Source organism: Nematolebias whitei, chromosome 11, assembly GCF_014905685.2.
Source record: "Nematolebias whitei isolate Nwh7 chromosome 11, NemWhi1, whole genome shotgun sequence".
Taxonomy (NCBI): Eukaryota; Metazoa; Chordata; class Actinopteri; order Cyprinodontiformes; family Rivulidae; genus Nematolebias; species Nematolebias whitei.
In genome coordinates this window covers 13,663,783-13,679,366 of record NC_056508.1, presented here as the reverse complement: position 1 = coordinate 13,679,366, position 15,584 = coordinate 13,663,783, and the positions used below count along the sequence as shown (strand labels likewise).

At 41.9% G+C, this 15,584-nt stretch overlaps 1 protein-coding gene across 1 annotated transcript in view; it reads left to right on the top strand.

Annotated features, from left to right (window-relative positions):
* plxna2 (plexin A2) overlaps positions 1-15,584 on the top strand; it is a 238,166-nt gene that overhangs the window by 170,149 nt on the left and 52,433 nt on the right. Inside the window, exons 17-18 of the mRNA XM_037684672.1 lie at positions 8,546-8,785; positions 9,975-10,118. Coding sequence (XP_037540600.1) covers positions 8,546-8,785; positions 9,975-10,118 — 384 coding nt within the window. The remainder of the gene's footprint in view (positions 1-8,545; positions 8,786-9,974; positions 10,119-15,584) is intronic.

The following is a 15,584-nucleotide window of genomic DNA, read 5'->3' as shown; positions in this document are numbered from 1 at the left end:
GTATGAAATGATCATCTCTGGGTAAAAGTATGAGGACATTTTGGCGTTGGGACAAATTGAATGTAAAATAAAATTTATAAAAGGAACTGAATCTTGTGATTCATTTGTAAACTTACAGAACAGTTTAGCGTGGACACATACATAAAAACAGTTTCACACAGATTTAGCCAAACATGCCCCCTCCCTCACCTCAATTCCAACATCCCACCCCTGACAATAGCACTGTAATACTGCTTTTAAAATCCGTCTAGCTTAGTAATATTTTCTTTAATAAAAATTATAAATGTACCCAGGGGCTTGTATGCTGCAGTTTTTACCGATTCAAGAGTGCAGTTTCTGTAAAAGACATTTGTGGGGTTTTAAAATACACTGTTCAAGTAAAAAGCAGGTCTGTTCTGCTTTATGCTTAAAGAGAAGCAGCAGTTGATAAATGTGAGGGAGCTGGGCCTGGTGAATGGGATATGACTTGTGTGTGAGTGCCATGCTGTCAGCTGCGTCCGTTTCCAAAGCTTTGAACGAGTCCTTGCTTTGTCTCATCAGGCCTCCACCCAGCACCTCCCAGAAAAACGCCCGTGTCACCATCTTGATTGTCCGCACAGACTGAGAAGGATTTTCTATTAAATAGTGAGGGTTACTGTTAACCCATTTTTCATCCCCATGCCCCAATCTCATCTACCTCCTTTTCTCTTTTTGTCACTGGTGGAAGGTAAAAAGCATAGCAGCCTATAGCAATAAAAGCTACTGTCTGTCAGAGAGCCTTCAAATGATCACCTGTCTGCCACTAAATTGCTTTTCCTCTCTGCCTCCCTTGTGTCACCTACACAGAATCACAAAGAAACCAGGAAAGGAAAAAAGCCAATTTTCTTTGTAAAATGCGCCGTATCTGTCAGCAGATTCACAATTGAAACATTTATCATGATCTTGATTAAGGCCCAAAGCATTATTTTCCATCTGGAGAGCACCACTCCTCCATTCCAGAAGGATTCCATCTACATTTGCCACATATAAGATGTCTGGACTGAGTTTCTGTGTGGGTGCATTGGGTACATTTACAGCCTCTGCTGATGGCGCATGTAGACCAACCAGGCTGTCTGATCCCTCGAGGGAGGAGGAGGAGATGTTTGGTACATCTTGTAGAAACAGCTGAACAGGACAGACTGAGCTTTCTTAAGCATACAGTGACTGCAGACTGAAAACTGTTTACTCAGCAGCATCTTTTTGGTGGATCTTTAGCATTAAAAAAGGCAAATGTTTGGAGCATCTGAGGCTATTTTTAAAATAATGGAAGCCATGCCATCTAGCTTCTGTTATAGACTGGTCTCAGCTGCATTGATTCTGTTCTGTCTTTGTGGCAGTGTGTCTTGTATTTGATCAGCCAAAAGAAAAGGTTTATTATTCTACAACTTGTTGAAGTTCACTTAGTTTGCAAAAGCCGATTAAATCTGATCTGAGTCTAGGGTAACTACTGGTACCTCTTATCTAAACCCCACAAACGTCCCCTGGACTATTTTCCTGTGGCTCATGATGTCCTCAAACAAAAAAAATTTAAAGCTGAAGCATGCATATATGCAAAATTACTGTTATTTCCAGAAACGTAGAACCACAAATATAACAAAACCTTTGTAATTAATATCCACCTTATTCCTAGCCCCCAGTGAATTATGGGCACAACTTCCGGTGCAAACCAGAACCATCATTTGTTTCTGTGTGAACAGTACGAGCTAATGTAGTTCCTCCAAGTATTGTGGTTTTAATTTAAACACGTAGAACACCACCTGTCAGAGCTCCAACAGGACAATACAATTATGCAACTGCCTGCTGAGGACGAGAGATGAAGGATGACCTGAAGAAGTGGCTGAAGATTACATCTGCTAGCATATTTAGCTACTTTATTGACTCAGTTCTTCCGACAGTGAAGTGATGAACAACCTGAAAAGCTCTGAGGTGTATTAGTATCTACAGTAATGGTGGTGTTTTTTTTAAAGAGGTGGGACACAATCTTATCCATCTTAAAGCAGACACAGAGCACAGCCAAAGCCTTAAAGTCCTCCATCACTGAGCTTGGGTTAACTGCAGAGAAAATCATAAAACTGAAGACGAACAAATACTGTAGTACTCTGCCTCCAAACACTTGAAATCATACCTGATGTTCTCATCACACTGTTTTCAATCCTTCTGAGGATCCAGCGTCTCTTCTCCAGTGGTTCATTGTAGTCCAGACACAAAGTAGGATGCAGGTTTTCCTCCGTCGGCCGTTTGTCAACAAGTGAAATGAGCTCATATACAGCGTTCTTAAAGTTCATATTTTTCAGCCACATTCTTCTTAATTCCTCATCTGTAGGTAGGAGATGGAAAACATCCAGCTTTTCACAGGAACTCATTTTGTTTTGGGTCCATGTTCAAAACTCTGTTGTTGTAGACACTGATTTAGTTTGGTCTGGTTGTGCTGCAGCCGTGAACACAACAGGTACCTGAACTCAGCACGGCTATTTTAGTCAACTTTATTGTTGTTAAATAAATGTGAACAAAATAAAAACAGTGTTTTATCTGCTAAACTGAATGCAGATTACTTTTTTTTTTTTAAAGTCCATACTCTGCTCCCATGTTTCACCAATGCTGCTGCTACTTCCTGTCAGACAGGAAGTTGTACCCATAATTATTCATACAGTAGAGCCCCCAGGAATAAGGTGGATAGGGGTGACTAAAAGCATAAACTACATATTTTGTTTACCCTCCATCAAAATGTTTTGAGATTACATTTCAAATTTAGTTTATCTTATGAAGGCTAGTGGCTGTGCTGGCAGAACCAGAATGGGGATTTTGCGTTAAAGAAGTTAAAATAAACTCTAAATGTTGCATCTTGTAATGAACAGCTACACTATAATGTTTCTGCAACATGTGTCAGACATTTATTTCATCCAGAGAGGGAAGACTTGTCTAAATGGGGAGGGGAAGAGAAGCCCTCAACATTTTGGCTGGATGATTTATGATTTGCGATATTTTTGGTGGTTAACATAATGTGCTTTAGTCTGATCTTTTAACCCTTTGATTTCATTTTATTTTGTCACTAAGGCTCTCTGAAGACAAAACGTGTTTTCAACCAGCAGCAGACCAGTTTACAGTCCTTGTAGCCATTTGAAGTTGTTTGTTTCTTGTTCTTCTAGTACTGTGGCTGTATGTAGAGATAGCTTAGCTCAAAAAGATGCATGAGTGACATGAGGTGATGTGATAGGTCAATACACAAATGTCTGTTAGTTGGCAGAGCAAACTGAATGCACTTCCAGCACCCACACAATTAAAACCGAGTACTTTGCTACTTATTTGTATCTGTTTCCTCGTAAGACATGCTCTTCTTGACTGTGTGCAACACATAACGATTAGTCGTATGAATCTTGTCTTTTAAAACACCTTTTTTTGAATGCTTGTAGCTCTTTCTCACACTCTGCTTTAAAAAAAATAAACCAAAGACCCACAACACACATACCACATGTCCAACAGGAAGTCCTCCAGTGCTGTTGTTGTTCAGGCTGGTGTCAGTGGCTCAGCAGTGTTGACTGTTTGATGAGTTTTGCACAATCGCAACGTTCTCCTGGTTGTAGGAAAGCAACCACTACAGCATGTCCTTATAACTGCTCCATAGTGGGACTCACAGTCTTTACAACCCACCTGCCTGCTCTAAAGTCACCTTAAAATGTTGCCCTCGCCTTATCTGAGTAATAAAGACATACACGTGCTCCTTCTCGATCACAAATCAGTGTCAGTCCAGCCTCTTGATTCATCGGTCTGCAATGATGGAATGAGTTGGTATGTTAGGTATCAGTCAAATGTTATCTACATTCAAAATTATCTTCAAGACTCAGCTGCACAACGTCCTGTTGTGACACCTCTAACACAGTTCCTGCACTTTGTGCTTCTACAGTGTCTTCTGCTTGAACTGCAAATGAAAATGATTTGAATAGATTCATCTCCTAATATGTATGCAAGGTTTGACTGTTGCTCCATACGTGTACAGTGGTGCTTGAATGTTTGTGAACCCTTTATAATTTTATATATTTCTGCATAAATTTGACCTAAAACATCATCAGATTTTCACACAAGTCCTAAAAGTAGATAAAGAGAACCCAGTTAAGCAAACGAGACAAAAATATTTTACTTGATCATTTGTTTATTGAGGAAAATGATCACACCAGATACTGAAAACAAAAGTTCACATACTTTTACCACTTACAAATATATAATATTGGATCACTTTCCTCAATAAATACATGAACAAGTATAATATTTTGGTCTCATTTGTTTAACTGGGTTCTCTTTATCTACTTTTAGGACTTGTGTGAAAATCTGATGCTGTTTTAGATCATATTTATGCAGAAATATAGAAAACTCCATAGGGTTCACAAACTTCCAAGCACCACTGTAGATAAAACAATAAAAGCCAGTGAATATATTTAAATATACTGCATAGTCACATGAAGATGACATGGTGAAAGGCAGACGATAGTTTTGTCATGAGAGAAAATAAAAGACTCATTAGGTTTAGATATTATATAGAATTAGAGCGATGGTCAGAGCTGAAGTTAGACTGTTTAGCATTTTTTTAGAACAGGGACGCAGAAAAATAGATCCAGTGTAGGAGTTAGCAAGTATAAAAACAGCCAAACAGCTCCAAAGTAAATATCAAATCTTAGCCTCTAGGTAACCTTTGACTCCATGAACCCCCTCACATTTTTCCTACGCACAACTCTCCTTAACTTTCTCTCACCGCTCCCCTGGCCAGAGACCTTTGCATGATTGAGTGGGCTGTAGCCACACAGTAGATCATTGTAATGTATTCAGCCAGAGGGGTTGGAGCGGTGATGCCTTAAAACAGCCTGGCTCCCTCCAACCGCAGAGGAAGAAGACAGATGAGGCAGCAATTCCAATTATTTTCTCTTTCTGTTGACCTCAATTCACTTTATCAATTCTCTTCATCACTTCACCAACAATGTGGAGCCGTGCACACTACATCGCTAAGAGGAATAGATGTACTGCTGTAAGATTTGTTTTTGACACTTTACGGATTGAAACGTATTGTGATGTGCTGGAGGAAAATGTATTACTTATTTGCCGTCAAAAATAAAGAAGGAAAATGCATTTTGAAATTATGGACATGGAAGCAGAACTATGCTGAAAGCAGGGGGTAATATACAACCATTCATAAACCCAAATATGCCGTGATTTTATCCTGTCCTATATGTAGCCGTGGACAAGGCTCACAATTAAGTTTCTTGTTTTACATGCTAGCAGGAAAATTTTAATCTTACATGAATATGATTGTAGGGGCCTCAGGGAAGGAAAAAATCAGAAATAAATAAATTGACAAAGTACAAGGACAGTGCTGTGGTGGTGGTGGTGGTGGTGGTGGTGGTGGGGGGGGTATCCATTTCTGGCAGAGCAGATGGTAGCCGGAGCTTTAGTTGACTTGCAAATGTCCTGCTGTTCCAATGTAGCAGTCACATGGACGCTGCCGGAGCATCTGGGCTTGTCTGTGCAACACATCAGTGTGCCAACAGCGAGGAAGAGGCTCGTCGAACCGAACCTCAGGATTTCATGCAGCAAACCTTCGCTGCCTTTTTACTCATCAAAATAAAACACTGAGTGTCTTATTGGTCCTGTTTGAGTGTCCTGTAACATAAAGTGCTCTTAACACATGTCCCACAAAACAGATACAGCAGCTCACATGGCCAAGTTGGATAAAATGCTTTGAATTATTTAGTCCTTTAGGCTGCGTTAACATTAATGGAAACAAAATGCAATATTTTAAAATGTGTTAAACTGCTCGTTTTGTTGTGCTAATTGGCTACAAATAACATTAAAGGTGTCTTCCTCTCTTGAACAATCTGTTTCAGATTAGATTAATTGTGTTTCTCTGCGAAGCGGCATCTGTGTATGACAAAGCTTATGTATAATGTTCATTAACTCATTTATTTTTATAACTTTCTAGTTGTTAATGTGATTTTACAGAACTTTAATTTGTTGAAAGTGTGTCAGGGAGACTATCTGCTTGTGCACTCTGTAAAAAAAAAAAGTCTTCTTGCTTTCATCATGAGCTCTTCTTACTCCAGCTTGTAAAAGTGGGATACGACAAAACAAAAATATGACGAGACTAGAGTAAGATGCAGACTGTGGGAGCTGTGCTCCTCCATGATGCTGTTAAACAATGACAGTGCGTTAAAATCATATAGTTTTCTAAATCAAATGAATAATTTAAAGTTTAAATGGCAAAAATTGTTTTCTATTATCAAGCCAAACATGAACAAATCTATTAAATGCTTTAAATGTAAGGGTGAACTACCTTTTTCATATGTGACATTCAAACAACGGGTTTCTTCTTGGACAGACGAAACAAGACAATAGAGAAGATAATTTCTGATTTCAGGATGTGGAGACAGGCATCTAGCAGGGGTGTCCAGTCCTGGTCCTTGAGGGTCACTATCTGCATGTTTACTTGTTTCCCACCTAATCCAGTGGTTGTGTTACTGCTTCATGTTCTGCTGAAGCCTGTTAACCACACATGAATTCAAATCAGCTGTGTTGGAGCAGAGAAACCTCCAAAACACGAGGAATGGTGGCCCTCGAGGGCCAGGAGTGGACCCCCGGTCTATGTGTTGTCTGAGATTAGGGCTGTATTTATTAAGAAATATATTAGCTGCTGTGTTAGGTGGATCACAGACTATACACTCTTAAAGGGATTGTTTGGCTATAATGGGGTTCTGTATAAAAGATGTGAACAAATAATATTTGAACTTTTGTAGAGGGTTCAACCTCACTTTAGATACATGGAAATGAATGCTGACAGGACTGATGAACTAGCAGATAGTTTGATGTAACTAAACCCAAACAGAGCCATTACTACACTGTCAGTTTTGCATTTATGGTTATATATTTGCATGAAGGTCTATTAGTACTTGCAAGTACAAACATAGTAGCTAGTTGTTGTATTTCCAGCTTACTTGGGTCCAGGTCCAGTGCAGGAATTTTTGATTATTTCTGACAGTGTAATAATGTCAGGCAAACTTGGTGGTGGTGTAAATGCTCATATAATGGAATTTTCATTCATCTTCTTAAGCTTTTGATGGTTTAAGTCAGTTTTAAGATGGTCAAATCCACTTTGGACCAACATATTGACAAGATCATAGTGACTAGTTCAAGGTGGCCTTCTTCAAAAGCAAAGTCCAATATTCAAAATCTCATAGTGGCACGTGTAAACACATTACTGAGTTATATACACAAACTTTAAAAGTTATTCTATCAGAACTACAGTAGTCCCTCGTTTATCCCGGGGGATCCGTACCCTGAAGCCCCCCACTTCTACGCTCTGCACGGAGAACAGCTGATCAGCTGCAGCAGGAAGCTCATCCTGCAGCATGGGCTGCACAAATGTGCAGCAGGTGCTAAATCATTTAAAATAATTTATTTTAAATAAAAATCCCATGCCGATCATGCAGCTCATCCATCAATCAGCCAAATGTGTGTCATTTCCAATCTTGTTTTGAAAAATCACGATAGAGCAAGTCCACGATAAACGAACCCTGAAGTAGCGAGGGACTACTGTATTGTGAGTCTAGCTTCAAACAGAGGCCAGTGAAAGAGCTATATCCCAGTAAAATGCTCTTTGTTCTTAACTTTTCTACAGAACTCCATGTGAAAATAACTCAAGGATGCCTTTAAGATTAAAACTCAGTGTTCAGTAAAAGCTTCCAAACCCTGTGGTTTATATCTAAAATGAAGTGGGTAAAGATGACAGGTCTTTCCTTCAGTTCTGCTCCCGTGACTCACCTTAATCCATGCTGGTGAAAACCAATTGGCGAACCCTACTCAGATGAGTTTTCATCGATCCCTCTTGCTTAGTCCACAGCAGCAGACAACAAGTATGAGTCGTGGTAGTTGCTAGCATTCACCAACTTTGATGATATTTACCTCTAATTAAGTTTCTTCCCCAGAGAGAAGGAGCTGGGAAGGAGTGAAAGGAGATTAAAAAAAAACGTCTGCAAGCAGAGCGCTACGCAGCAATCAATCCTCTCCCCCTGCTCTCTCTGCAGCTGAGCCAGCGAGGATGAATGGAAGATAGGTCTGGGCGAACTGGAGAGAAGTAATAAAAGAGCCGTAGCTCAACCTTTACCTGAGGAGACAGAGGAGCGATGCCTCCATCTTTCGTGGTTGTTGTCCTCAAGTGTTTTACAGTGAGGCAATAGTAACGATTTATTTCTAGTTTTATAGAGGCCTCCTCTGCAGTAAAGATGGATTTAAGGGCAGAAAGTAAATCCCTGTCTCCAAAAGAAACTGGGATTTTATGTGTCAATTATTGGCTGGTGACTGTCCTGTACCGTTTGTATTGAGAGCGCTGTATTTCATTAAAGATCACGGCTTAGGTTATCCTGAATGTTTAAATCACACGTTGGTTCTCAGGCTCCTGTGTGTCATCCTATTAGCTGTGCACAGTTTCAGTACAACACTGCTGCGTGAGGGAGAACAAAATCAAAAGTTTCTTTTTCTTCTCCCCTAGGTGTGTAAAGTGTTGAACACCACCAGCATGAGCTGCCTCGCCCCCTCCCTGCTGGCAGAGTATCATCCAGGTCTGGACACAGTGAAGCACGCAGACGAGTTTGGGTTCATCTTCAACAACGTCCAGGCACTGCTGGTCTACAACAACACCAACCTCCTCTACTACCCCAACCCTTACTTTGAACCGCTCAGCACCACCGGGGTCCTGGAGCAAAAGCCAGGCACGCCAATCATTCTCAAGGTACAGAACAGGAAATGGTCAAGATCACCAATCAAGGTCAAAGTTGGACAAGTTGTTTGCTTGTCTCAATTATTATTTCTGATCTGCTCAAGATAATACGACACTTGATATGCAGTATGTATACATCATCAGTAGACGGAGTTTTAGCTCCAAGGTCAAGGTCACCAATCAAGATCAAAGGATTCACACGATCTTTGCTTGTCCAGACTATTGCCAAAAAATGCTGTATCGCCTTAAAATAATTTGTTGATTATGTTTTCATTATGTTGATCATCATGTGCCGTATGCGATACTCTTTCTGTCTTCCTTTTTAGTGTGAGAAAGAAAGGTAGCGTAAACAAACAATGAAGAAAGCTAGCGTAAACAAACAAACAATGAAGAAAGGTAGTGTAAACAAACAATAATCAGACGAAGTCAGCTTTCACTGGGTCGGTTCATCCTTGTCAGGATTCTCAGCCTTGTTGAGTGGAAATCACATGTAAGAAACTAGAAGACAGGTGGCACGGTGGAGCAGTGGTTTGAGCTGTTGACTCTCAAGAATTGTCTCATGGCCTGGGGCCTTTCTGGGTGGGGTTTGCTTGTTCTTCCCGTGCACATATGGGTTTCCTCCCACAGACCAAAAGCATGCACGTTAGGTTAACTGGTAACTCTGGTAATGAATCCTGGTGTTATTTAAGGCTTTCCTTAAAGTTGAAACATTTTATACCGTCCTTCAGCTGCTCTCTGCCTCACGGGTGGGAGCAGAGAACGTGTAAATGTTTTGTGACGACCAAGATATAAGTTGCATTCTTATGATTAACAATCATCTTGATGACCAAGGTGCTTGTGTTTCTATAGTTCCTTTTGCTCACTGAGACAAATGTTTATTTTTATTGTAGTAAAGAGAACATTAATCCAGACATGGCCGTTGCATTCTGATGCATCTGCCATTATTTATTTTCCCTGGAACATGCATTACATTGTGGTCATAATAGCTTAAGAATTTCTTCTACACATCAGCTGTTTCTAATCACCACGGTGTGGACTGCCTCACCATGCCTGATCTCAGACTAGTGGATCTAATTCAGGTGGCAGATTGGCTTTGTGAACCCACAGAAATGTCAGCTTTTTTATTACTGCACTGTGTGTTTGTGTGTTGGAGTTTATCTCCTAATTTCACACGTCTCTGTCCATCACTAAACGCCTGCAGGGCAGAAACCTGATTCCCCCGGCGCCGGGAGGAGTGAAGCTGAACTACACGGTGCTGATGGGAGAAACGCCCTGCTCCGTCACTGTGTCTGAGAGCCAGCTGCTGTGTGAGCCCCCAAACCTCACCGGACAATACAAAGTTGTGGTCAGTACTGCTCTGCCACAAAAGGCGGGGAATAAATGTTTTTGCATGTCTGTGTGTGTTCAAAAAATTATCTTGAGAACTACAAAAATATATACATTTGTTAAAATTTCCTAACATAATTATTGAACGTATTAATGAAATCAACCTGACTTACAATGACCACCACACCTTATTAATTTTAGCAAATACAAAAGTGTTTATAACTCAGTTTTACAGATATACTGCTAAAATTTAGTGTAATAGCTGAGACTACAGTGGCCCTAGGGTGTCAATGAACAACAATTTGAAAAAACAGAATTACATTTGAAAAAAATGGAATTGCATTAAGCCAAAGCGGAAGTGGCCGGAATCACATAAAAAAAATAAATAAAAAAAATGGAATTACATTTGAAAAAACGGAAATTATATCATTTTTGAATGTTTCAGTTTTTCAAATGCGATTCCGTTTTTTCAAATGCGATTCCGTTTTTTGGGGTGTGTTTTTTTCCAAACGTGATTCCGGCCACTTCTGCTTTGGCTTAATGTAATTCTGTTTTTTCAAATGTAATTCTGTTTTTTCAAATGTAATTCTGTTTTTTCAAATGTTGTTCATTTACACCTCAGGGCCACTCTCAACACACTGAACTTTGAGCACGACACATGTCATCTTTGCGTTCAACTTTGCCATCAACTTTGTTGGAGTCAACCTTGTTTGCCCGTTTACAAATTATATCGATAATCATTGGACATATTATAATATCATAAAAAAATTGAACAGGCATCTTAAACTGACAAAGTTTTGGAATAAACCTAAACACAACATTTATAACTTGGTCAGTTTTATAAATATTCAGCTTGTTAATGTAGCTGAGAGGCAACACATGCTCTGAGAACTAAGAATAAAAGACCCTGCAATAGTGCATGAACTTGTGCACAACATTATTTGACAAAAACAATAACAATGTTAAACAATCTTAGTTTAAAACTCTGGCATAACTGACTGAGAATTGTGTTTTCCCTAAAGGAATGCTAAGTCTGAGTTTAGTTTCACTGTTTCGAACTTTTCTGCCTCTCATACAGCACATCTGGACAGTATTCACAGTGCTTCTTTTTTTCTGTTACAGCCTTATATGTAATTGTTTTAATTAAATCTCCTCACAATTCTACACACTATGTCAATGTGAAAAAAATATTATTCGAGACCTATGCAAATGTATTAAAAATAAAAATCTAAAAAAATCACATTTACATAAATATCCACAGCTTTTGCCATGAAGCTCAAAACTGAGTTACGATACTGTTTCCACTGATCGTCCTTGAGATGTTTCTGCAACTTAAATGGAGTCCACCTGTGGTACAGCCAGTTGATTGGATTTGATTTGGAAAGGCTCACACCTGTTTATAGAAGGTCCCATAGTGGACAGTGCATGTCAGAGCACAAACACCAAGCGTGAAGCTAAAGGAATTGTTTGTAAACCGCTGAGACAGGATTGTGTTGAGACACAAATCTGGGGAAGGATACAGAAAATGTTCTGCTGGTTTGAAGGTCCCATTGAGCTCAGTGGCCTCCATCATTCATAAATGGAAGAAGTTTGGAACCACCAGGACTCTTCCTACAGCTGGCTGGTAGTCTAAACTGAGCGATCAGAGAATTCAGTTCAGTTCCGTTTATTTATAAAGCGCCAATTCACAACAGTCATCTCAGGGCACTTAACAGAAACATTCACATACATAAAAATCAGTTAATAACGTTATTATCTAAGGAGCCAGCAGATTGTTTCGCATTATCATTTTGTTGCAGTCTCCCATCCTGAGCAATCACAACGCAACAGTGGAAAGGAAAAACTTCCTCACAACAGGAAGAAACTTCCAGCAGAACCAGGCTCAGAACAAGCAGCCGTCCACTTTGGCTGACTGGGCTCAAGAGGACAGGAAGGAGAAATGAACACACAATGGCAGGTCCAGGATGGCAGCCATCAGGGTTTTCACTAGGAGGAAAGACAAAAAGACAGAAATCACATGTTAAGGAAGAATAGTTACAAATACAAACTATTCATTTGTATGTCCTGATGCATGCTCAATAATCCAGGTAGAAACATCCAAAAAAGTTAAGTCTGGTCCTCTGGGCGGGTTTAAAAAACAAAAAAATTGTAGAAACATTTCGGCTTTCATCCGAAAGACGTTTGTACAATTTTTTAAACCCGTCCAGAGGACCAGATTTAACTTTTTTGGATTCATTTGTATGCATGTTTAACTATTCATTTGAAGAAATTGGGTCAATTTGTCCTCCAGTAGTCTAAAGTTATAGCAGCCTAGGATAAAGAATAGGTCAGGAAACCAAGCCAACTAACTATAGGATTTATCAAAAGGAAAGTTTTAAGTCCAGTCTTAAAACTGGACAATGTGTCAGCCTCATGGACAGAAACTGGAAGTTGGTTCCACAAGAGAGGAGCCTGATAACTGAAAGATCTTCCTCCCATTCTGCTTTTGGAAACTCTAGGAAACACAAGTAAACCTGCAGTCTGAGAGCAAAATGCTCTGTTAGGAAAATATGGAACAAAAAGATCTGTAATATACAAACTGGATTCCAAAAAAGTTGGGACACTAAACAAATTGTGAATAAAAACTGAATGCAATGATGTGGAGGTGCCAACATCTAAAATTTTATTCAGAATAGAACACAAATCACAGATCAAAAGTTTAAACTGAGAGAATGTATCATTTTAAGGGAAAAATCTGTTGTTTCCAAATTTCATGGTGTCAACAAATCCCAAAAAAGTTGGGACAAGTCCATTTTTACCACTGTGTGGCATCCCCCTTCTTCTTACAACACTCAACAGACGTCTGGGGACAGAGGAGACCAGTTTCTCAAGTTTAGAAATAGGAATGCTCTCCCACTCATGTCTAATACAGGCCTCTAACTGTTCAATCGTCTTGGGCCTTCTTTGTCGCACCTTCCTCTTTATGATGCACCAAATGTTCTCTATAGGTGAAAGATCTGGACTGCAGGCTGGCCATTTCAGTACCCAGATCCTTCTCCTACGTAGCCATGATGTTGTGATTGCTGCAGAATGTGGTCTGGCATTATCATATTGAAAAATGCAGGGTCTTCCCTGAAAGAGATGACGTCTAGATGGGAGCAAATGTTGTTCTAGAACCTGAACATAGTTCTCTGCATTAATGGTGCCTTTCCAGACATGCAAGCTGCCCATGACACAAGCGCTCATGCAACCCCATACCATCAGTGATGCAGGCTTCTGAACGGAGCATTGATAACAACTTGGGCTATCCTTGTCCTCTCTGGTCCGGATGACATGGCGTCCCAGTGTTCCATAAAGAACTTCAAATCGGGACTCATCTGACCACAGAACAGTCTTTCATTTTGCCACACTCCATTTTAAATGACCCCTGGCCCAGTGCAAACATCTGAGCTTGTGGAGCTTGCTTAGAAATGGCTTCCTCTGGAGCTGGTCCCCTGGGGGGGCATTGCCACCTCAGTTCACCTCCCCATCCCAACGTCCTCCTCCGCCCACTCCACCACACCACCACTCAAACAGGGTTTTGGGGTTCAGATGCACTACTGAGCTACGGGGAGAATCATCCATCTCCGTGGCTGGTGGGGTCCTGGGCCCTAATTTTAATATACAACCTAGACACTCACTTATAACACTCTCACGACACATGCATATATAGGATCTGGAGTGGGCACATGATCGCACTTAGGTGGTGGGATGTACTACCATTTCCACCTCCCCGGACCTGTGCCCACTCTCATATGTAGCATGTAGACATTTAGGGTTCTGTGCGGAGATGAGGGGTGAACGGGCGCCGCCTGCTCTCTGGGCAAGAGGTGGGTCTGTGCCGGTCGCCACCTCATCCCCCCATTTTAAACGCACTGTATAACAACATGCATCAACACCATATTCGAGTGGGAGGAGGAGGAAGTGGGTCTGTTCATAATTTATTTATGCATATATAGATTTATTTATTTATTTTATTTTATTTTATTTATTTATTTATTTTTCCCCTTTCACAAACACCTCCTTTCTCCGTGTGACACTAGGGGTCGGGGATGGAGGGGGGGGGCCGCATTGTTGGGGTCTGGGCTGCGGGTGGGCTTTGGGCCTTGGGGGCGGTCAGTGTTGGGGCCGGTGCTTCGGTTCCTCCTGGGCTGTTCCGATTCTTTTAATCTAGGTTCCTGGTTGCGATGGACGGCACTCTGACCGGGGTGGCTGCCGGCTTTTGGCGGGGGGTCGGCTATGGTAGTGTACGTGTGGTCATTGGTGGTGTAGGGCGGCGGTTGGGGGCGTGGCTTTGTCTCATCCGGGCACTGGCTGGTCTTCCTGTGTGGCATTTGCGGTGGGGGTGCTCTGTGTGTGGGGGGGTGCATGGGTGGCGTGCTGGGGCGTCTCCGGGCCTATGGTGCGGAGCTCTTGATGTGAGAGCCGGCCCTCCTCGGCTGCGGCTCCCTGCTGCTCTGCCCCTTGGGCTGGGGCCGGCCTGTGGTCGCTGTCAGGTAGATGGTGCATGCGGTCGGCCCGACAGAGATTCTGTCGGGCTATCTGTGTGTGCCTGTTGGTTGCTCGGGTTGGGTTTTTGGTGGTCCCCCCTCTCTTGGATCAATTTGGGCCCCACGTTTGGTGTGGGGTCCACTCCCCCCGGTCGTGCCCCCCTTTGGCGGGGGACTCCCTTGCCGCCGGTGCATTGGTGGCTCTCGGTGTCTGGGCTGGGTGGTGGGGTGCACGTCGGTCCGCCCTGGTTGCTGCCTGGCGGGGCCTGGGTGCCCTGGCTCTGTCGGGGCTCTGCTAGGGGGTGGTATGGCCTCGGGGCTTGGGGCTCGGTGTCCATGGCCGGATCTACTTGGGGGGGGCATGGGTCGCTGGCCGGGCCTGTGGGCTCGTCGTTGCAGCTTCCTGGAGGCTCTGCATTGTGGTGGCTGGGGTCACCCGGTTCTTTCCTCTGCTCCTCTCTGGGGGGGTGCGGTTCTCCCTGTTGGGAGACTCTTGGGGCTCCGGGCCTGTGGGCCGCTGTGTGTCTGTGGCTCCGGTCCTCCCTATGTTGCCATTGTGTCCTGGGGGGGCGGGTCTGTGGGCCCCCGCGTCCACTATTGGGCATTCTTTTGGAGAAATCTGGTGGTGGTGGGCGTGCTTGCGCGGGTGTTTGGATTCAGGTGCTTTGACAGATGCACGCTAGGTTGGGTAGTGGCGGAAGCTAGATGATTCATTGTGCGATGTCGAATGTTTCATGGTGATATTGTGGGTGACATTGTGCTGTGCATGTTGTTTTGTCATGGTGGTCTCTCGTCTTATCTTCTTCTTTTTTATTATTTATTTATTCTTCTTTCTTCTCTTTCTTTAAAAAAAAATAATAATAAAAAAAATTAAAAAAAATTGAGCGATGATGATAAGTTCATTGAAACACTTCACAATGTTTCTACACTTAAACTGAGCTCACAACAAAAAAAAAAAAAAAAAAAAAAAAAAAAAA